We start from the raw sequence: 23917 nt of genomic DNA on the forward strand, positions 1-23917 counted from the left end.
CAGATTCTGGGATATTCAATAGGGGGCCAGCCCCTTAAAGCTTGAAATAAGCAGATTTAGGACAAAAGGGGGAAATGTTGATTTATACAGTGAGTAGGGCTGGGCTCTGAGTTGGTATGAGCTAAAAATATGAATAGGGCAGCTAGGTGGAAAAGTGAATGGAGTGCTGGGTCTGAAGTCAGGAAGACCCCTCTTCCTGAGTTCAATTCTAGCTTCAGAGGCTTAGTAACTATATAACTCTGGGCAAGTCACTTAACCCTGCTTGCCTCAGTTCCTCATTTGTTGTTTTTTTTTTTAATGAACTAGAAAAGGAAATGGCAAATCACTCCATTATCTTTGACAAGAAAACCCCAAATGGAGTTACAAAGAATCAGACACAACTGAACAACAACCACAACAGCAAAATTTGTATAGTTTTAAGATAGAGACTAAACTTGTGATTTTATTACTTTAGGGAACTCCTTGATCAGAGAACTCCCCCTGCCAATACAGGGTGGCATGTTCTCTGTAGTTTATGGTCTCAGAGAACTGCCTGGAGTACTGAGAGGTCAAGTGATTTATTTGCCCAGGGTCACACAGTGAGTATATATCAAAAGTAAGAGGTGAATGCAGATCCTTGTGGCTTTTCGCCCAATTCTCTAGCCACTACACTAGCCTGTCTCTTTAAGAAGGGTTTAGGTAAGTCCATGGATTGTAGATTCATGTTATTAAGGAATTTTTGTGTGGCCTTCTTAACTCTTTGTGTTTGATATTACACAGACACACACAAAATCTAAGCTCTATCTAAAAATGTCACTTTGTACTTCTAGCAGAAACAGAACACTGAACTAAACCAACTATTAGTATTGGAGTATAGCTCCCTAAAAAAAGACTGGGTCTCCTAACCATTCTCAGGCGCATGGGTGGTCTCATCTTGATTAGTACAGCAGTTTTGACTTGCTCCTTTTCTAACTTGGGATGGTTCATCCTTCCTTAGTCAGTTGATTGGTTCCACACTGCTGGGGCCCGGTATATTAATACTGACCCTAGTGTAGACATCTGATCAGCTTAGTCCACTGCAACTCAGAACTCCTAAACTTAAGAGATCTGCCTGCCCTAGCCTCATAGCAGAGATTTCAGGTGTGTACCACTACACCCGGCTAGCATGGCATTTCTTAAGAGATGGTAGCGAGAAGAAGCCTTATTAAAGGGAAGCTCTATGATTTTCTTTTCTTGGGTTCCAAGAATTCATAGCTAGCCATTATGTACAAACATACCATTCCTAGAATCTTAGAGACGAAAGAGATCTCACCATCATTTTGCAAGACCCATATGTGAACAACAATTCTTTACATAACACGCCTGACAAGTGGGCATCCAGTCTTGACTTGAAGATTGATAGTGACATTGGACCCCACTACCTTCTAGAGTAATCCATTCCACTTTTGGATATCTTTCATTGTTGAGAAATCTTGTCTTATATAAAGTCTAACCTCGGCTCATTGTTCCTTATTCTGTCTTTTGGGACCAAGCATAGCAAGTCTAATACTTCTCGTAAATGGCACTTAAATTACTTAAGATCATCAAACAAGGTAATATGTATAGCACTTTGCAAATCTTAAAGTGCTATCTAAATGCTACTAGCTATTATTGAGGACTGCTGTCGAAAGATAGCAGGAGTAATAGAAATATTACTCCTCTCCCCACCCTAGTCTTCTTTTCTCCAAGCTAAACCTCCTGCCAAATTCCTTCAGCTTCCCATCACTTAACATGATCATCATCCTCACTGCCCTCCTCTGAACACTGGCTCATGTCTCTAGTAAGAAGCCACTGTGAGGTACCATGGATAGAGCTCAGAATTTGGGGTCAGGAAGAGCTGAGTTCAAATTCAGCATCAAACACTTACTAGCTATTTTAGACTCTGGGCAAGTCACTTGATTGCTGTCTACCTCAGTTTCCTCATCTGTAAAATTGAGATAATAATAGCATTTATTTCACAGGGTGCTTGTAGGAATCAAATGACATAATATTTGTAAGCACTTTATTTTTTTTTTTGGAGGGGAGAAGGCAGGGCAATTGGGGTTAAGTGACTTGCCCAATGTCACACAGCTAGAAAGTGTTAAGTGTGTGAGGCCAGATTTGAACTCAAGTCCTCCTGAGTCCAGGCCGGTGCTCTATTCACTGTGCCATGTAGCTGCCTTGTGTAAGTGCTTTATAAACCAAGGGCTAGCTAGGTGGCACAATGGATAGAGCACTGGATTTGGAATCAGCAACACTTATCTTTTTTTTTCTTGGCCATATAATTTATTAAAAGTAACCATTAACACAGAAAAACTGAAGAATATTGAAATAATATATATATTAGCTGTGATGGAGATTGCACCCAGGGTCACTTTTTGTTCTGGGAAAGTAGGGGAAAGAAGTTGTTAACTAGAATTCCTTTTACCTGTTTGGCAACACTTCATGAACTCTTCATGAGTTCAAATATGGCCTCAGATACTTATTAGCTATGTGAACCTGGGCAAGGTTTAACTTGTTTGCCTCAATTTCCTCACCTGTAAAATAAACTAGAGAAGGAAATGGCAAATATTCTGGTATCTCTGCCAATACCCTCCCCAAAAAAGGGGTTGCAAAGAGTTGAGCACAACTGAAACAACTAAATACCAACAAATTAAATTGAAAACTTAAAAGTAAAATATAAATACTAGCCATTATTAACTTTTTAAGACTAATTTAGATCCACTCTGGCCAGGAAACAAATGGATGAACAGTGTGCAACAGAATAAAATGTAATCAGTAAACATAGATGTTTTTTTCAAACCATCTGCGCAGTATAGAAGGTAGTACTTTTCTCACAGTGTTGTGAGGATTGTGAGGATTAACATGCAGAATGCTTTGCAAACCTTAAAGTCTTTTATAAATACTAGGCATTATTGTTATGAGTGCCCTTTCTAAGATGTGGTGTCCAGATTGAATCAAATACTCCACTTGTCATCTAACCAGGATGGACAACAACTGTGTGGTTATCACCAATTCAAGACAGTACCTGGCACATAGTGGGTGCTAAATAAATGCTTGTTGGTTTATTGATTGACATTCTGTCTCTCAAGTCAGTCAAAGATTGCATCATTAGATTCTGACTGTCGTAGCACACCGTTGCCTTTTTATTTCTCTAACCTGTACTCCCCCTTAGATCTTTTGCAAATGAATTTCCTGCCTTTTCTATCTTCTGTTTGTGTAATTGATTATTTAAGCTCAAGTATACATCTTTACATTGATCTCTAAGTTTTATCTAACTAGTTGCAGCCCCATGTTTTAACCTATTAAGAATTTCTTTAAAATCTCAATTAATATCTAGCATGTTCACTATCCCTCCAAGTTTTGTGTCATCACAAGTTTGATGTAGCATGGGCATTATGCCTTTCATTGACAAAACTGGTAAACAGCATGGATTCCTGAAGCATCAGACTAGAAAACCAATGCAGGCATCTTCAGTTTCCTTTCTAACAATTTCATTCTGATCTGTTCATGAATGTCACTTTGAAGGACTTCTCCTTGATAGCTTGTTCTAACAGTGCTTCTGTGCTTAGTTCATTAGAATGAAACCTGAAATAGGGATGGGCACTGGGCTTGTGATATCAGTGACATAGGGAGCTCCTATAGTGAAGGGCTTCCTTTGTCAAGGCAAGTTGGAACCTTTTCTTCTCTCTTCCTGTTTTCTCTCCTCTTTCTTCTTCTTTCTTCTCTTCTCTCTTGTCCTCTCCTCTCTTCTTACCTTTCCCCTCTTCTCTTCTCTTTTCTCTCTCTCTCCTCTCAATTCTTCTGCTCCTCTCTTTTTTTCCTCTTTTCTCCTTTATTCTCTGCCTCTCCTCTCCATTCTTCTCTTCCTCCCCTCCATTGTTCTCCCTTCCCCTTCCCTCCCTTTTACTCTCCTTTCCTCTTCTCTCCCCTCCTCTTCCCATTACTTAGACATCTGAGAGTTTAAGTGACTTGCTAAGGGTCACAAACTCAGGAGGTGTTGGAGGCAGGACTTCAGCCCAGGTCTTACTGGCTTTGAGATCAGCCCTCTATCCATTGTACCACTTGGTATTTCTCTTTGAATGCTCTGTATTCCTCACTTTTAATTGCTTGGTACTGATCTTTGCCACCAGTTTAGTCTGAATTAGGGAACTTGATGATGTTTTCACACATACAATTTACAGAATCATAGATCTAGAACTGAATGGGACCTAAGAGCTCATCCAGTCTACCCCCATCATTTTAGAATAAGAAAATGGAGGCAGATGAGATGTGGAAAGCACACAGTTCATCTGAAAAAGATCTGAGGGTTTTAGAGGACCACAGACTCAGCAAGTCCATAGTGTGATGTGACATTAAAAAAGCAAGTTTCCAGGAAGTCATACAAATAACAGGTTTCAGAGACAGGATTTGAACCTCTGATCACATAACCAGTGCTCTTTCTACTGTATATTGCTGCCTCTCTGTATTTCTTTCCACATAATACATACTTCAAATTTTTAGTTAATTGGAACTGGTTTTCTTACAAGTTAGTCTAAATTAGTGAAGTTTGATATGTAATTGCTTTTGTAGTATTGTTATAATGTTAGACTTAGCAGATCTATGAATTCAAATTCACAGAATTAGGGAATTTGAAGTAGGGAATGGGGGGATCAGTCAGTCAATCAATAAACATTTATTACATACCTACTAAATGTCGGGGCTGCTAAGCACAAAAAAGGAATAAAAAGACAGCTCCTGCCCTTAATGAGTTTACAATCTAATTGGGAAATAACATATGAACAAATATATATGAAGCAAGTTACACACAAGGTAAATAAGAAATTAACAGAGGGAAGGTACTAGAAGTTATAGGGCAGTTAGGTGGTGTAGCGAGTAGAGCACCACTGGGATGGAGTCCGGAAGAATAATCTAGCCTCGGGTATTTACTAGGTGTGTGATTTTGGGCAAGTCACTTCACCCAGTTTGTCTCAGTTTCCTCATCTGAGAAATGAGCTGGAGAAGGAAATGTCAACCTCTTCAGTATCTTTGCCAGGAAACCCCAAATGGGGTCACAGAGAGTCAGACAGGACTGAAATAACTCAACAACAAACAACAACAGGGAAAGCTTCCAGTGAAAGGTGACATTTTATTGGTACTTAAAGGAGGCCAGAGAGGTCAGTAGTCAGAACAGAGGAGGGACAGTGTTCCAGGCATGAAGAACATTCATGAGAGAAAATGCCTAGAGCTGACGGTTGGTGGGCTTAGGAAAACTATATATTTCTGGTTACAAGAAAAAAGCATTTTTTATTATAGGAAATTTCAAATAGCATCTTAATCAAAGTCATCTATAGCTATACATTAAAATCATACTTATTCAATAGGAACTTTTAAAATTACCTCCTCCCCTTGTGTCCCAAATAGCCTTTTTTTTTTTAAAGCATGGAACTGCTCGTCTAGTACCACTAGAAAACACACACAAATACCCTTGGCATCTTTACAGGGGAAATGTTTCCTGGAAGCATAGATCACTCCCTCCTCCTAGCACCAACTACCCCGCCCCCCCCAAGCTCCAGGCTCAGTGGCCTGGCTGGCTGACAATACTCCTGTTCACATTCCAGACTGCATTCCCACCCTGACCTCACCAGCAGGTTGGAACCATCTCCTCTCCAGCTGAAACAAGCAACTCCTCTCTCCCCCACCAGGTCTTCTTCCAAAACAAGAGAGAGAACCGATTCCTATGAGCTGCTTTCCAAATAAAGAACATCTCTCAGTTTGCTTTAAAAGAATTAAAGAAGGCAGGTACAGTGAAAAGACATTGGCAGCTGCCTGTAGAATGCCTGCCTTGCATTGACTGACTTTTAAGCCAGGGTGAGTCATGTAAGTTAGAGGCAAGTCAGGTAAACTGTTTGCAGAAGATTGAAAAATATAAGAGCGTCTTACAGCTATTTCAGGAAACAAACAGCAAGGCTTGGCACAGCAACATCAAGCACAAGCATCTTCAGTGTATTTCAGGCCATGGAGGATGATCAGGTGGCTTCCTGTGGACATGGTCCAAGGGTTATAGGTTCATCCCTTAGATCACAGAAACAGAATTTATGGGAGCTACAAAGGAACTTGAGAAGCAAAACGTCTTTTCATTTCAGACTTTGGTTTTAAAGTGTTCCAGAGAAGATAATTTTCCCATATTGGGAAATTGATTTCTCTAGAAATTCCTCATGTTCCTGTATTCTGTTTTTAACCTATAAAGAAAAGAAAAAGATCATTGCTTGAAAAAGACTTTTGCTTGAAGATGTTTCTTAGGGGCGGCTAGGTGGCACAGTGAATAGAGCACCTGCCCTGGAGTCAGGAGGACCTGAGTTCAAATCTGGCCTCAGACACTTAACACAAAAAACTATGTGACCTTGGGCAAGTCACTTAACCCCAGCTGCCCTACCTTCCCCTCCAAAAAAGCAAAAAAAAAAACCCACCCACAAACAAACAAAGATGCTTCTTAAATCTCCCTTCAACTTTGTCTAAGATAAAGCATTCCGGTATGTCTGATCTCTTGTTATTGCCTCTCTAATCCTTTAAACACCATTTTGGATTCTTTGCATCATCTAATAATAATAGCTAGTATTTGTATAGCACTTCAAGGTTTTTGAAGGAATATTATCTCCTTTGATCCTCACAACATGCCTGGGATTTGGATGCTATTGTTAGATGCATTTTACAGCAGAGGAAACTGAGGCAGGAAGAGTTTAAATGACTTGCCCAGGGTCACTCAGCTAGTTAAGTATTTGAGGTAGCATTTGCACTTGTCCTTCCGACTTCAGGTCCAGTGCTCTACTCATTGTGCTATCTAGCTGCCTCCCAAATTCTGTTTTTGTTTTTTTTGTTTTTGCTTTTTGGAGGGGGGGAGGTAGGGCAATTGGGGTTAAGTGACTCCAGGGCCGGTGCTCTATTCACTGTGCCACCCAGCGGCCACCTCCCAAATTCTTAGGATCATTTTTGTTGTAGTGCTTAGCATAATGGTTGGCATATTGATTGGCACTTAGTAAATAACAGTTGACTGGTGCCTGTCATTTATCCTAGTAGTTTTAAAATCTGATTAAGTCTGACTAATAAGGAGATTATTGAACAGTTTCTACAATTCATACCCCTTATTTCTTCCAAAATAATATTTGCTTCATTAATTATAGTGCCGCTTTGTTGACTTGGAGTGGCAAGGTTTTAGGTCCTCAGTTTCCTTCTTTTGTACCAAAGGAGATAATATTTTGTAAAATGCTTAGCACAATGTCTCACACATAATAGGTACTATATAAATGCTTATTCTCTTTCCCTGCCCCTTTGTATGCAGACAAGGAGTCACTCTGCATTTTGTGCAGTATTTGTTCTTCTTTCAGTCGTGTTCAACTCTTCATGACCCCATTTGGGATTTTCTTGGGATACTGGAGTGATTTGCCATGTCCTTTTCCAGTTCATTTTACAGATGAGGAAACTGGGGCAAAAAAGGTTAAATTACTTGTCCAGGGTCACACAGCTAGCAAGCGTCTGAGGCCAGATTTGAACTTGGAAAGATGAGTCTTCCTGATTTCAGGCCTTGCACTCTGTCCACTGTGGCACCTAGCCACCCCAGAAGGGATGCTAGCATTCCTCCACTCCAACAACCTGATTTTAAAGAAGAGGTAACCAGGCTCGAGGAGAACAAGCTACTCTGCTCAAGATTGTTGTGTAATTAGTAGCAGAGGCAGGATTGTGGTAAAGGGGAACCGTTGGGTTTGGAGTCAGAAAACCTGAGTTCACATTCATCCTCTGTCACTTACTACCTGGGCAAGTCACTTAATGTCTCTTGGCCTTAACTTCCTCAGCTGTAAAACGGAGGGGGCTGGGGAATAGATGACTTCTGCGGTTAAGGTCCCTTAACCAGTGATCCTGTGGTTCAAACCCAGGCCTTCTGCCTCCAGATTCAGTGTTCCTCACACCAGATCACCTGTTCTTATGATCCCCACACTTCAGGGACATGATGGGAAACAGTTCAGCCATAGACAGAAAGAGAGAGGAAGGGGAAAGGAAGAAGCACTTATGTAGTACCTGCTATGTTCCAGGTACTCTGCTAAGAATTTTTACAAATATCATCTGATCTGATCCTCTCAACAACTTCGTGAAGTAGGTGCTGTTATTACCCCCATTTTACAGTTGAAGAAACTGAGGCAGGTAGAGGTTAAATGAGTTGCCTAGGCGTCACAGAGCTAGTCAGTGTCTGAGACTGGATTTGGATTTTGTCCAGTGAAGGTGAGGGAAAAGACCCAAGGCTATCCAGGAGCAAATTGGGTTGCAGAGGAAGAAGATGTTGTTAACTTCCAATACCAGCAGTTCTGGCACTTTCCTTACTTAGAGTTCTCTTCTTTCCCATTGTTGCTGTTATTTGATCAGTTTGCTGTTTCTGACTCTTTGTGACCCCATTTGAGATTTTCTTGGCAGAGATCCTGAATCGGTTTGCCATTTCCTTCTCCAGCTCATTTTACAAATGAGGAAAGTGAGGCAAAAAGGGGTAAGTGACTTGCCCAGGGTCATATAGCTAATAAGTGTCTGGGGCTGAATTTTATCTTAGGTCCTCCTGACTCCAGGGTTGGCACCCTATCTGTCGAGCCACCTAGCTGCCGCATCTGACCCTAATGTTGTTTAGTGCCAGCCTTCCACGTCCCTTGTCTGCTGCTCTTAAATTTATCCTTGCTTTCAGAGTCATTGTTTTCATCAGACGTGAAAATAAATAGCAAGAAATACAGTTAGGAGACCTAGAAGTAAATATAGCCATACCAGGCCTCCAAGATGCCCAGCCTATATAGTACTACTCAGGGTTTAGTGACTCAGGGTCAGGAAGTTCTTGATTATCTAACCTAAGCCCACCCGTGTAATTAAAAAAAAATTAATTTTACTGATAGCTTTGATTTTTACATCTTTTACATTTACCCGTGTATTCCTCTCCCACATTCTCCCAGGGAATGATCCTATATAACAAAGAATTAAGGGGGCTAAAAAAAAGAAAAGAAGAAGAAATAGAGGAAAAATAAACAAAACTGATCAATTCATTGAAAACAATTTGAAGTTATATGCAATGTTCCACATCCATGGAGCCCCCCCCCCCACTCAAACTCTGCAAAGGAAGGGGACCTAACAGTGAGTGGGTATCTTTTCATACCTCTTATTTGAGACCACACTTGTTTATTAGAATTTCTCAATAGTTATGTTCCATCGTTTTTGGGTTGTTCTTTACATTTACATTGATATAGTAATTTTGTACATTATTTCTTGAGTTTGCTTATTTCACTTTGTAAATATCACTTTGTTCATGTAAATATTTCCTTGTTTCTCTGTTTTCATCATGTCCATCATTTCTTACAGCCCATTACATTCATTTACCCAGTTTGTTTAGCATTCCTCAGTCAATGGGAATCTACTTTGTTTCCAGTCCTTTGCTACTACCGTACAAAAAAAAATTATGACATAAATATTTCCATGTATGTGGAGCCTTTTTTGGGTCAATGACTTGCTTGTTGTATATACCTAGTAGAGGAATTTCTGTATTCAAGGGAATGTCTATTTTTGACCGAGCTTTCATAACCTTTCGTGACCTTCTTTGAGAGTGAAATAGCTATTTATCTTTGTCTAGAAAATAAACTTTCAAATTTTTGATTTCAAATTCAATTAATTTCAATTCAAGCAGATTTTCAAAACAATCTTCTTCCCTAAGCACAAAAAAGAGGAAGATAAGGATAGACCAAAGTTTATGTGAAAAAAAGTGTATGTTTTAATGGACAAAAAATTCACGACTTCACAATGTTAAGGACTGGACACAGGACTTGGTAGCCCCAGTGTACTCTGACTTGGTCTTGTGTTATCTGGAGTTTTGTGCTTATTTCTGGTTACTGCATTTTAGGGAGATTGTTAATAAAATCAGCTCAAACAAGCATTTATTAAGTACCTGCTGTGGGTCAGGCACTGTGCTTGGAGATACAAAAAAGGCAAAAGTTTTGGCCATATGTATTTCCTACAAGAGAGGCCTCAGTGGATAGTATGCTAGAAACATGAGGTCAAATCTAGCCTCAGACACTTACTATCTCTGTGACCCTGGGCAAATCACTTAACCTTTTTTGCCTAAGAGGCACCTAAATGGCTCAGTGGATAGAGAGTGCTGGGCCTGGTGCCAGAAGACCTGATTTCAAATCAGGTCTCAGACACTAGCTGTGTGACCCTAGACAAATCACTTAACCCATTTGCCTTAATCCACAGGAGAAGGAAATGGCAAATCACTCTAGTATCTATGCCAAGAAAACTCTGTGGAGAGTATTGGTATACTATGGTCCATTAAGAGTCTGACCAAGCAGTTCCCTTCAAAGGTGTCCACCACCATGGTATCTGTTGATTCTACTCTTCCAACATTCCTAGTACAGTACATGACACATAGTGGACTCTTAATAAATCCTTTTTTTCCTCCCTCCCTCCCTTCCTTCCTTTCTTCGTTCCTTCGTTCCTTCCTTCCTCCCTCCCTCCCTCCCTTCCTTCTTTCCTTCCTAACTTCCTTCCTTCCTTCCTCCCTCCTTCCTAACTTCCTTTCTTCCTAACTTCCTCCCTCCCTTCCTTCCTTCCTTCCTTCTTTCCTTCCTTCCTAACTTCCTTCCCTCCTTCCTTCCTTCTTTCCTTCCTTCCTTCCTTCCTTCCTCCTTCCTTGCTTCCTTCTTCCTTCCTTCCTTTGTTTCTTCCTTCCTTCCTTCCTTCCTTCCTTCCTTCCTTCCTTCCTTCCTTCCTTCCTTCCTTCCTTCCTTCCTTCCTTCCTTCCTTCCTTCCTTCCCTCCCTGCCTTCTTTCCTTTCTCCATCCCTCAGAGGCTATGTGTATTCGTGGGTGACCTCAGCTTTTTTTGAGGAATAGTTCATGGTTACTGTTAATTATTAATACGTCTGGGAAGTGACTGTATTTCTTACAAAAGATCTACTTAAGGAGGGAAAGTGTGGGTTCCACCTCATTTGAGTTCTGGATTTCCATTTTTAGGGAGTTTTTGGCCAGGCATAGATTGGATGTTTGGTCAAGAATGAAGAAGCAGTATGGTGTGAGAGCTGGTCCCTAAATCAGGAAGACCTGGGTTCAGGTTCCACCTTTAACTTGTACTGGCTATGTGGTCCTAGAAAAGTTGCTTAATATCTCAAGACTTTCGGTCAATCAATAAGCATTTATTAAGCACCTACTGGGTGCCAGGCACTATACAAAGAAAGGCAAAGACAATTTTTGCTCTCAAAAAGCTCACAGACTAATGAGGGAAATGAATATGTATAAACAACCACATGTCAGATAAATTTGAAATAATCAACAGAGTGAAGGCACTAGAATTAAGGGGAATCAAGAAAGGTTTCCTGTAGGATGTCAATTTTTAGCTGGAACTTGAAGGAAGCCAGGGAAACCAGGAGGTGGAAATGAGGAGTGAGAGACTTCTAGGCATGGAGGACAGTTGGTGAAAATGTCTGGAGCTGGGAGATGGAGTGTCCTGTTTGAGGAATAGCAAGAATGGGTCACAGAATACGTGAGGCTGGGGTGCAAGGTGTAAGAAGCCTGGAGGAGGTGGGGGGGCATATGAAGGGCTTGGATTTTGTATTTGATTGTAGAGGAGATAGGAGCCAGTGGAATCTATTGAATAGGAGATGGGTGATGTGTTCAGATCTGTACTTCAGGAAGATGAACTTGACAGTTAAGTGGCAAATGGACCAGAAGCAGGGACACCAAACAGCAGGCTGTGGTAGTAGTATAGGCATGAGGTGATGAGGGTCTGTATCAGACTGGTGGCAGTGTCAGAGGAGAGAAATTGCAGATCTGCATTGACAAGAGAGAATTTCCTCACTGGGATTACCTTTTTTCAAGGAAAGCACAGGTCAAGACCAAAAAAGGAAAAAAATTAAGTTGGACTAGACTGAGTTCCCTTATGATTCTCTCCTTTTATGAAATTTACACTCCAGTGGCTCTGTGATCTTATCTATTTAAGTAAGACTTCGAACACCACAAATCCCAGTCTATCTGTGTCCTCTTATCCTCAACAATTCTTCTTCATGCCCATTCATAGATTCTCCACAGAAGGGTCTGCCTACTTCACAGCCCTTTTAACCTTCCATGGGTACCTGTGCAGTACTTAGTCCGTCCATCTAGAGGCAGCTTTGTGGCACAGTGAATAGAATGCCAGGCCTAGAGTGGGAAGGCCTTAGCCCACATCCTGCCTCTGATACTTATTAATTGTATGATCTTGGACAAGTCACTTAACCCTGGTCTGCCTCAGTTTCCTCATCTGTAAAATGGAAGTAAAAATATCACCTAGTCCCCAGGTCTCTTGTGAGGATCAAATGAGATAAGATTGATAAAGGGTAGGGCGGCTAGGTGGCATAGTGAATAGAGCACCGGCCCTGGAGTCAGGAGGACCTGGGTTCAGATCTGGCCTCAGACACTTAACACACACACACACACACACACACACACACACACACACAAAACTAGCTGTGTGACCTTGGGCAAGTCACTTAACCCCAATTGCCCTCCCCCCCAAAAAATGCAAAAAAAAAAGAATGATAAAGAGCTTTAAACCTTAAAATGCTGTATAAATGCTAGCTAGTTTATGATCTGTCCCACCTCCTAATCTTACACATTTAATGTTTGCAAATCCTTTTCTTCATAGCTGTCCTATTTTCCAGGAAGTAAGAGTATCATTATCCCCATTTAACAGATGGGGTAATTGAGAAGTCAAGTGGCTTGTGGGTGGTCACCCAGCTAGTAAGTTTCTGAGGCAGGATTCAGACCCATGCCTTTCAACAGACTGCTATTCGATGTTGCCTCTTAAGGAAAAGCAAATTTGTACTTTTGAAAATTATGCCCTTGCGTTGAGAGAAAGACATGCTATTTTAGAAACCTATTGTGTGACTAAAATGGCAGCCTTGTTCTTTTCTCGTAGAGGGACTTTCTGGCCAACCATCTGCAAGAACCACAAGCCAGGCTGCAAGAACTAACAGCCTGGTTAACAGAAAGCTGATGATGCCATATAAACTGGTGAGCTTCTCATTATGAAAACCCAAGTCAAGTCCAATAATCGGCATTTCTTGTACAGCAGAACAATACCCCACTGGTCCACTTAAATGCTACATTGACCATGGAACCTAAACCTTCCCCTGCTATCCAGCTACATAACCAAGTACCATTTCCTGAGAAAGCTAAATCTGGTTCTAACAAGCATGCTAGTAAATCTTTTCTCTTTCATCTGACTGTCCTCTTTTTACTTCTCCATTCCTTGCTTCTCTTATCTCTTCCATAGAGCAATCTCTGTGAAGATAGACTCTGATTCAGCCTGAATTTTAGATGAAGCATGGGCAGCCAACAAAGTATTCCCATTCCTTGGTCACCTCTTGGTCACCCAGATAATTAGGAACTTCTCTCAATCTCTCTGCTGGCTTGTTTCTAAAACATATAATTGACCTCTGTCATATTGGCATTGTGTATAGCTGTAAAGGCCTGATTTGACAATGGCCAAATGAAGATTCCTTTGATAAATACAAATTAATTCACTCTAGAGGTTGCCTACAAGATTCCCATCCTAAGCATAGGATTTGGTTCCTTTGAGTGGACCAAATGAGATGAAAACACAGAAAAATATCACCTCTAGCCTTAAAGATTCCCTTGAAAAAGTCCAAGGTCAAATTAAAGAGCTCAAAATTAAGGCAGAAGAAGAAGCAGATACAGATTCCAAACCCTAATGTGAGACTTGGATTACAAAAATGGGCCCTTGGCAGGTGCTGATAACTTTAATTATGAAAGTTTTCTCCCACCCATATCTAAGGATCCTGTAAATTTTAGGAAGATACTCAGGTATCTTTTGGCACTCTACTATCCTACGCATTGGGATCTAAAATGACTCCTCTGATATGTTCTCCCTTCCCATGAGATTTATTAGCACACTAAGGAGGCTACTCACTGGAAACTTCGTTGAATGGGGCTTGGTTGTGTAGTTGTAGGGCAAGATTTAGGCTAGGCAGCAAATAGGCAACATTGTGTAGCAGTCTTCTACACCAAAAGAAGTACCTACAGTTCCCAACATGAACACCAGGACAGTAGATGACCTGACGCATTGCTGGGACCTAATGACACAGATGCTGACTGCTAATAGTATCCTTTGTTGTCGCCTTTCCAGCTTTCCCCAGCTTCTGATACCATCCCCTCTCAGGTTGCCTTCTGTTTGTTCTATATGTATCCTTTATGTTGCCGTTTGAATTGTTTCACTTGAATTGTTTCACTTGAATTTGAATTTCACTTGAATTTGAATTGTTTCACTTGAATTTCACTTGAATTTGAATTGTTTCACTTGGGTCTGACTCTTCATTACCTCATTTGGGGTTTTCTTGTCCAGGATACTGTAGTGGTTTGCCATTTCCTTCTCCAGCTCATTTTACAGATAAGTGTAAGCCAAGGCAAACAGGGCTAAGTGATTTGCCCAGGGTCACACAGCTAATAAGTGTCTCAGGAGCAGATTTGAACTCAGATCTTCCTTACTCTAGGCTCAGTGCTCTATCCATGGTGCTGGCCCCACATATTATCTAAATACAAGTAAAAATTCACTATAAGACTAACGAAACTTTCCCTTTTGATCTCCCAGTACTCTGATCTCAAAGGACATGGTGGAGCAGGCAACTGCACCTGTAATTGAGTCACTCCTTTGGGAGTCTTGTCATTTTGTGGGGGAGATATGGAAGAACAAGTTCTTCCTGAATCTCATCTCCTCAGGGACCTCTGTTTCCCATAGGTTTCTCATAGCTGCTCTTCTCGAGGTCATCCACCTCCCATCCCAGATTTTTGTTATCTACTGCCGTGTACTTCTGGTACTGCTGAACTTCTGGTCCTGTTTCTCTTGGCAACATGTGCTAATTGTGTGACTCAAGGTGCTGCAGAATTAGGTGAGCTCACCTCACCTCATTCTTACCTTTCTTAGCAGCCTTCTCGCTTCCTCTTACATTTAATAAACTAATTTCCTCTCTAGACACAGTAGCCCCCTCCGTAAAATCAAGATAGACATCTCTAAGCTGCTACACTAACTTTCAGGGCTTGAGATTGGGCCGAACAGAAACTCTCTTGCCCTGATCTTTTGACTTGTTCTTGGCCCATCAGATGAGCTAAGACAGCATCATGACCAATGAAAGAATGATTTGCCTAGGGAATCTGTCAGATAGCTGCTTTCATCATCCAAAATTGCAGTACTTGCAAAAAATAGCAATGTGGTAAAAGGAAAAAAGCCTACTGTAGCACTCTGAGGAGACCTGATCTCCCATTCTATGCATTCAGAAATAGATTTCATAGAATTCTCACCCTCTCTGGGATTTAAACATTGCCTGGTACTGGGTGTTAGGTTTAATAAATGGGTAGATAGTTATTCTATTTGGAGAGCAGACTCTGTAACAGAAGCCACCAGAAAAAAATAAAGACAGAAAATATGCCCAGATTTGGTCTTCTAATATGGTTGAGTCAGATCAGGGGAGCTGTTTCACTCCTGGGCTCAACCATCAGCTAGCAAAAACACTTGGAGTCTTCCAAAATTGCATAACCCCAGAACATCTGTAATCCTCTGGGCAAGTAGAAAGAATCTAGACATAAAATGAGACATAGGGAAGTTACATCCCCTGCCCCAGTAACAATGCAACTTATATATGTCACCAGCAGGAAACTCATCTTCTCCCCTTAATGAGAAAATTGGAGACATCCCATGACAATGGGGACTCAGGCACCAGCAACAGGGGAGTTCCACAATGGGGAATTCACTCATAGTATGTCACTTCATTAACCTAGCCTCCATAAGAAAACCAAAGATTCATGGGCTGATTCAGATGATCTTCCCTGTCTCATTATTCATCCAAGGAATATAGTATATACATACTTTTTGTCCACTGACAAAAGTATGCCATGTCTCCCTGGTGGAACGGTCCTACTCATAACCCAAACAACCTGGAAAGCTGAGGAGGAGACTGACTACCTTGGATCCATGCTAGTCACAACCACAGTTATATCTGGCACCCAACAGACAAAGGAAGCTCATTCCCTGACTTTTATACCAGAAAGGATTCCAGGGAACTGAAGTTCACCTTCCATTAAAATAAATCCTGCTGCTTCCTGAATTCAAGGGGGAATCCATGCCCCCAGCCACTCCTCTACTCTCATGCTTTGTCCTGATTCTACTAAACACAATATATGCATCTACTAATTTACTCTTGACCCTTTCCAACCTCCTTACCTTTTCGGTTTTGAAGCCAACTTCACTGTACTAAAACAATATGACTTTAGTATTCTCTCCTGCTTGTCCTGGTGACTACTTCCTGTCCAGCTAGGGACAAAAGACTGGTTGCTTCTGACTCATACAATAGCAGAGACTACCTTCACTCTGTGAGCAGGACTGAGCCATTCCTAGGCTAGCACCTTTGGCTTCGGATCAAAAGTAGTAGAAATGTAGGGGTCAAAATCTTCCAGGAAGAGCAGCAAGATCAAGAACAAACCACTTTCTAACACCCCACAGTCTATTAGTAATTAATTACTAATAATATTGGCTCCCTTTGAGATCTCCCCCTTACAGAAAACGTGTTGCCTTCCCCTCCAATCAAGTTTTACTTGCTCAGAAGTCCTACATTTTATTACAGTATTTAACAACTTGCCAGTAATGGAAATGTGAATCCATTAGCCATTTTCAGGACCAACTTTTGAGTTCTCAATCAGTAGGCACAGTGATAGGGAATTTCTTGACTAAGGAGGTCCCTAGGCTGGGTAAGTACCCCCCAAATACACCAGGGCTCCCCACAACTATGGGGTATTCCTCTTCCAAACATTGCTTCCAATGACCTGGGCCACGATAAGGATTTCTAGACTTCCTATTCTCCTTGTCTAAATGAGTACCTATTAACGTTTCTGTAATCTAACTGGAATATCTCTTCAGCTATTAACTACAACAGTTGAGGCCCCAAGCATTGCAGATGGGAACTTCCAACCCCTAATCAAATTCCTTAACCTGACACTCAATTATCTCAAAGGAGATTTGTCTGAACTCAAAGAGGCTATTTGAGTTTGGGGGGTCTATGGGTCCAGCCTCAAGAAAGTCACTAATACTCTTTACCAGAAATGTAACAACCTATCAGAGGATCAACTGTTTCTTCACCATGTTTAATGTCACACTGGCTTCCCAGGGATATTCTCCTCAGGGGAACAAGGCAGAATGCAGGAAGTTTCTTTCAATTGCATAATTAGAGGAGCTCCCTGGGGACCCCCCAACTCCTGTAATTGTGCCTGCCCCTAGAAGTAAATTGTATTCTGGAGATGTTAGTATGTCTCTTCTCCATCCTCAAAGGAAAGCTACCCTTTTATGAATCATATCACCAGGTTTCTGACCTCAGAAGCAAGTAGACTGTGGGACCTCTCCTAGGGCATATGTGACACAAGATTTTACTGATCCATCCCAAAATTCCTACAATGGATAGTTGTTCTTGAACAATCTGTGATCTCTCCCTGACACTCATGAAAATAGCAAATGATACAGCCAGTGGCACTGAAGACCAAGGACAGTTGGACTCATAGGCTAGCATGCTTCTGGCTCACTGTACTGAACAAGATTATGTCCTGGCTAACCAAGGGGGTATCTGTGCAATAACTAACTTCTTCTGTTGCTTCTGTTGGTCAACGCGTTGGGATAGGTGGAACATTTGATTTTCAGGATCTGAGAATAAAGAACCTGGCTCTCCAAAGTCAAACATAACCTATGTGATTTATTCTCAAGGCTATACCTTCCATGGGGAGGATCTTCATTCTTGAGCATCTTCCCAAATACTTTTAGTAATCCTAGTAGCAGGATTTTTTTACATGTAATAATTCAAGGCCTAATCTGTAAATGTCAAGCTTCTGGGGGCACATGTTCTCCCTATCAACCTTATGTGGTTCTCTGCTATGTCCTCATCTCCAAATGAGGATGTTTCTGAATCATGTGGTTTTCAAACAATCTCTACATTCAAAACCATATCTTAACCTACTAGAAGACCTTTCTCTTCACGACTCCCACCATGTGATCATTTAGGGAAGTATCAAAAACGGGAACTATGGAAGAAAAGATACAACATTTTTAGAAACATATTTTATGACTAAAATGGCAACCCCATTCTTTTCCCTTGGAGGGGCTTTCCGGTTAACCAAGCCATTAGAACCCACAGCCTGATTGAGCAAACTGGAAACACAAAAAACTGTAGAGCCTCCCACTACAGGAACCCAAATCAAGTTTAGTAATTAACTTTCTTATATAGCAGAACAATACCCCACAGTACAGTTAAATGCTACAGAATGCTCCTTAATGACTGTGTAGCCCAAACCTTGGCCTGCTGTATAGCTTCATACCAAAGACCTCTTCCTGAGGAAGCTAGAAATCATTCCTTCTCCTAGTCTCCTTACCATGCTAATAAATCTTTTCTCTTTAGTCTGACTCTTCAACTTATTTGATCTTTTGACCTCCACCTTGTGGACCCACTAGAGAATGAGATTCTCCCAAAGGACCTCCCTAGTAGAAAAATTCTTTATCACTGTGGCTAGTGATTGAGAACTCAAAAGTTGGTCCTGAAAATGACTGATGAGTTCACATTTCCATTACTGGCAAGTTGCTAGATACTGTAATAAACTGTAGGATTTTTGAATGAGTAAAACTTGTTTGGGGGCGGGGGGGGGGGGAGGCAACATGGTTTCTTTAAGGGGGAGATTACTATGGGGGAGAAAGGCAACATGGTTTCCTTTTCAGTAAGAGGAAGCTTATGTCCCACTATTCTCAAAGGGAACCAATAGGCAATATTTAGACATCAAGAAAGTCTTTGATAAATTCACACAGGGAAAGCCATTTTTAAAAAAAATGTATTCTTAGAAGCTTGGGGAAAATGTTTCATCAGGGATAAAATAGTTTAGTTGCAAGAAAGAATGGCTAGAGAAAAAAGAGATACTTTTCTGGGATTGTCAGGGCTGGACTTATTTAAGATTTTCTCAGAATGATTCAAAGCATGGCACAGAACAACTTGTAGGTCTGCCCATGTGTATGTTCAGTGGTTTCTGTCATGTCTGACTCTTTGTGACTCCATCTGGGGTTTTCTTGGCAAAGATACTGGAATGGTTTGTCATTTCCTTCTCCAGATGAGGAAACTGAGGCAAACACAGTTGAGCAACTTGCCTAGGGTCACACAGCTAGTGAGTACTTGAAGTCACATCTGAGCTCAGATCTTCCTGACTCCAGACCTAGCACTCTATGCACTGTACCACCTAACTGTCCCAAACTGCTAAAGCCAAGTTCTCATAAAACTGTCAAAAATATAAAGAAAATTAACCCATGTTGTTTCTTTTTTGCCTTAAAGATTTCTTTAAATTATTTTTATTACTCTATTCCTCTGGCTATCAATTTCTCCATTAAAGGACTAAAAAAAAAAAACCCCTCAATACAAATCTATATATTTTGGTTAAAAAAAAATAAATTTCCACTTTTGCTAACTCCAAAAATGTATGTCTCTTTCTGTATTTTAAGCTCATCTCCTCTCTGGCAGGAGATGAGTGGCATGTTTCATTTTCATTCCTTTAGACTCATGGTTCATCATGGCATACAATAGATCAGAGTCTTTCAAAGTTCTTTTTCTCTATAATGTTGTTCTCATTGTATAAATTGTTCTCCTAGGTCTGCTCACATTACTCTCCATTGATTCATAAAGATCTTTCTAGTTTCCTTTGAAACTGCTGATCTTGTCATTTCTTATGGAATAATATTCCACTACATTTATATCCCACAGTTTGTTTAGCTGTTCCCGTATAGGAGGACAGCTCCTTAGTTTCCAATTTTTGGCTACCGTGCAGAAAATATTTTTGTACATACAGAAGATTCTTTCCCTCTTTCTTTGATTTCTTTGATACCTAGTAGTGGTATAGCTAGATCAAAGGGTATGCACAAACTGATTCATGCTCTTTCTAGGCATAGTTCCAAATTGCTTACCAAAATGTCTACACCTATTTACAGCTTCACCAACAGTACACTAGTGTGCCTGTTTCCTCACAGCCCTGCCAACATTTGTCATTACTCTTTTGCCATCTTTGCCAAACTGATGAATGTAAGGTAGGACCTCAAAGTTGCTTTAATTTGCATTATTATTAGTAATAGTAATGTAGAGCTTTTTTTTTTAATGTTTCTTGATAGCCATGCCATGTTTCTAATATGATGGGCTTAACCATCAAGTTATGGCCCAGGACTGGAATCCCAGGGTTGTTGTAGATTTGTCCTTGAAAACAGTGTATGTTCCAAAAGGTTGGCAAAATTCAGCTTATTGGGAATCACATCTGAAACAAAACAGAAAGTGTTATTTGTCCTGATTACAAAATCTTAGTGTTTGTATACCTAGAATACTGCATATAATTCTAGTTGCCACACATTAAAAAAAAAGGCTAAGTCTGGGAACAAGAACTAAAAACAAAAATGTTTTCCATATGTAGGCATATTGAAAGAATGAGGACTTCAATCAGCAATGATAAAAGCTGACAGAAGAAGATATGACTAAAGTATGTAAAATCCAAATTTGCATGAAAGGGGGTAAACAACCTTCTTACAAAATTCCAGAAAAGTTTGGGGAAGGTTGTTCAGGGACAGATTTTGCAAAGAACAGGAAACTTCTAAAACTATTAAAGAAACAAGGTTTTACAAGGCAGCTAGGTGGCATAGTGGATGGAGTGCCGGTCAGAAGGACTTCTCTTCCTGAGTTCAAATCCTACTTCAGACACTTACTAGCTGTGTGGCCCTGGACAGGTCACTCAACACTACTTGTTTCAGCTTATCTATCAAATGAACTGGAGAAGGATATAGCAAACCACTCCAGTATGTTTGCCAAGAAAACCCCAAATATAGTCAGTAAAAGTCAGACATGACTATTATGACTAAACAGTAACATAAAACAGGGCTTTACAGGTTGATAATCTTAAAATTAAAATTTAGGTAAATTTCTAAATCAACAAATATGTATTATATTCCTCTGTATAGAGGCATTGTGTGGCATAGTCAATAGAAAGCCAATCTCAAAGCCACCAAGATATAGATTACAGTCCAGTTTCTAATACATCCTAGCTCTGGGTGCCCTAGTCAGTTCACTAACCCTTTCAGTTGTGGAAAAGACATGCTGCCTTGCATAGGAGAAAGAGCTTCCTCACTGGGGCGTCCTTATACCAATGAAATCACAGATCCAGTTCCTTTGTCTGGTTCCTGTGTACTTTTGGCTATGGGGGTTACAAACAGTGTAAGCCCTTAACAAACTGAGTAATCTACTGGGGATACTAATAGACTTTATATGCATAAGGTAGTTATTATATGTTTAAGTGTCAAAAATATAATAAAACAAGTGCTAATGAGTCTTTAAAGGAAGGAGGGATTACTTCAGGCTAAAGTGGCCAGAGAAAAAATATTGTGGAAAAGATTGAGTCAGGAGACCTTCTTAATTTCCTTAAATTCATTCCTAACCTTTTGAAGCTGCTCTAACGGAATGTAAAGATTGTATTGTTCTACACCCTCTCCTTGGTGATACAATCAGAGCCTAAATTCTAGACTGACTTGACTATGGGTCTGTCCCTGGGTCACCAGAAACTTTTTAAAAAGAAAAAGAGGAAGAAAAAAAGTCAGCAAAATCAATCAATCTATTCCCCCCCCCCCAAATTTGAAAACGTATGCAATGTTGCACGCCCATGGACCTCCCTTATCTATAAAGGAGGGAGCGGAAGTGTCTTCTAGTATGTTTTCTGGGGGCCATGTTGTTCTCCGTGATTCGCTTCTGACGTTTTGCCGTAATTGTTTGCATTTGCATCATTGCACTCATCATGGATACTGTTTTCTTGGCTCTGCTTACTTCCAATACATTCATTTGCTCCTTTCCTGCATTCATCATGTCATTTTTTTCAGCACATTACTGTTCCGTTACATTTGTGTACCACAATTCGTTTACTCATTCCCCAATAATAGGCATCTACTTAGTTTCCAGTTCTTTGCTACCACAGAAAGTGTAGTTACACATGTTTTGGTCCATATGGGGTCTTTCTTTTTGTAAATTACCTTCTTGGAGCATAGGTCTAGCAGTGGAATCTCTGGGTCAAAAGGATTAGACATTTATATAATTCCAATTTGTTTTCCAAAGTGGTTATACTGATTCACAGCTGCATCGACGTGGCTGCCTATTTTCCTATTACCCTTCCAATACTATTTCCATATTTTGTCATCTTTGCCATTTTGTGGGGTGTGAGGTAAAATCTTGCGGCTATCTTGATTTACATTTATCATTTCCTAGTGATCTGGATCATTCTTCCATCTGATTGTTAATAGTTTGTAGTTGTTCTTTTGAGATCTCTGTTCATATCCCTTGATCACTTATCTAATGGGGAATAACTTTTAGTTTCATATGTATCTGTTAGTTCGCTACATGATTGAAAGTCAAACCCTTATCTGAGAAATCTGGTAAAAAAAAATGTTGCTATTCAACTGAACAATTCTCTTCTACCAGATGCATTAATTTTGTTTCTAGGGAAGCTTTTCAATTTTGTGTAATCCAAATTATCTATTTCATCTTTTGTTGCTTCCTCTGACTTTTATTTTAGTTAAAATGTGTTTCCTAACCATAGCTGTGAAAGGCATATAATCTCCTTTTTTTTTTCTATTTTTTATTTCATGGTTTGATCTTTAACATTTAGGTCACATTTCTGCTTTCTATCTCTACCTCTTAAAAATCTTTTCCTCTGAGTTATAGCATAGGTACCCCTCTACCTATGAAATCTTGTCTGATTTTTTTTTCCTTTCCTTCTCCAGTGAGCCCTTCTCTTCTTTTCCTTTCGCAACCTCCCCAAATTAGAAGTGATTTCTCCCTCCTCAAATCGTATACCACTCTCATACCAGCTCTCCTCTGCACTTTGGAAATTCTAACAGTATAGTTATTTGTTTACTTATCTTATACTTCCCTATTAGACTAGAAGCTCTGTAAGGCCAGAGATTGAGTCTTTTTGCATATTTTTATCTCCAGTATTTAACCTAGTGCATTGAACATAGTAGGTTCATTTGTTAATGTTTACTGAAACATTTATCAATGTTTATTGAATTGAATTTGAGAGGCCTGTAGCCTCCTGTGATAACACAAAAGAAGGAGATTTTATTGCTGCCTTTAAGGCATTGAAAATCTAGTTCAGACAATAGAAACACCACACATGAATCACAAGAGGAGAGCTGAGACCTCCATAATATGGTAGTAACAATGGAGGGCTTAGAACAGGGAAGAGATTGGTTGGTGAGAGAGTAGTATTCTATGGTGTGTGTCGTTAAGTGGAGGATGGGGATGGTGGAAATAACGTCTTTGATGATGCAAGGACTGTTACCATGGAGACAATGAAGGCAGCTGGAGCTGGAGAGCTGAAGAACTTAAGAAGGAACTAGAAAATGGAGCTGCTTACAAGTGTTTGGGCCTGAAAATATCCACGAATTGAGGCAACACTGGTCTAGCCCAGCATTCTGTAACTTGCCTGAAGAGGACTCTAAACCTTAGATCTTGCTTTGTTGTTGTTCAGTCGTGTCTGACTTTTTATAACCCTGTGTGGGCTTCTCTTGGCAAAGATACTGGAGTGGTTTACTATTTTCTTCTCCAGCTCATTTTACAGATAAGGAAACTGAGGCAAACAGGGTTAAGTGATTTCCCAGGGTCACACAGTAAGTGTCTGAGACAAGATTTGAACTCATGAAGATGAGTTTTCCTGCCTCCAGGTCCAGCATTGTATCCACTGTGCAACCTAGCTGCCCTTGGAGCTTGCTTCTAGATACCAAATCTCAGCCTTGTGGCCCTAGCAATCAATAGCTTTTGTGCCTCCTTCCAACTCTTCCC

The 23917-nt window shown here is 40.4% G+C and overlaps 1 protein-coding gene across 4 annotated transcripts in view; it reads left to right on the top strand.

Annotated features, from left to right (window-relative positions):
- The window catches only part of KCTD20 (potassium channel tetramerization domain containing 20), a 74373-nt gene that overhangs the window by 2368 nt on the left and 48088 nt on the right, over positions 1-23917 (top strand). The window contains exon 2 of one of the 4 annotated variants that reach the window (XM_069073560.1): positions 455-595. The exons of 2 other annotated variants lie outside the window; for them this stretch is intronic. Coding sequence is in view for 1 of the 2 variants with exons in the window: in XM_069073558.1 (XP_068929659.1) it covers positions 13020-13037 (18 nt within the window). In the remaining variant the exon portion in view is untranslated. Of the gene's footprint in view, positions 1-454; positions 596-12942; positions 13038-23917 lie in introns of all 4 variants that reach the window. One more of the 4 variants, XM_069073558.1, reaches the window with a different exon arrangement.

The sequence above is a fragment of the Petaurus breviceps genome, unplaced genomic scaffold, assembly GCF_028583685.1.
Source record: "Petaurus breviceps papuanus isolate PSGF00001 unplaced genomic scaffold, PetGlider_PUasm1.0 90865, whole genome shotgun sequence".
In the NCBI taxonomy this organism is placed as follows: Eukaryota; Metazoa; Chordata; class Mammalia; order Diprotodontia; family Petauridae; genus Petaurus; species Petaurus breviceps.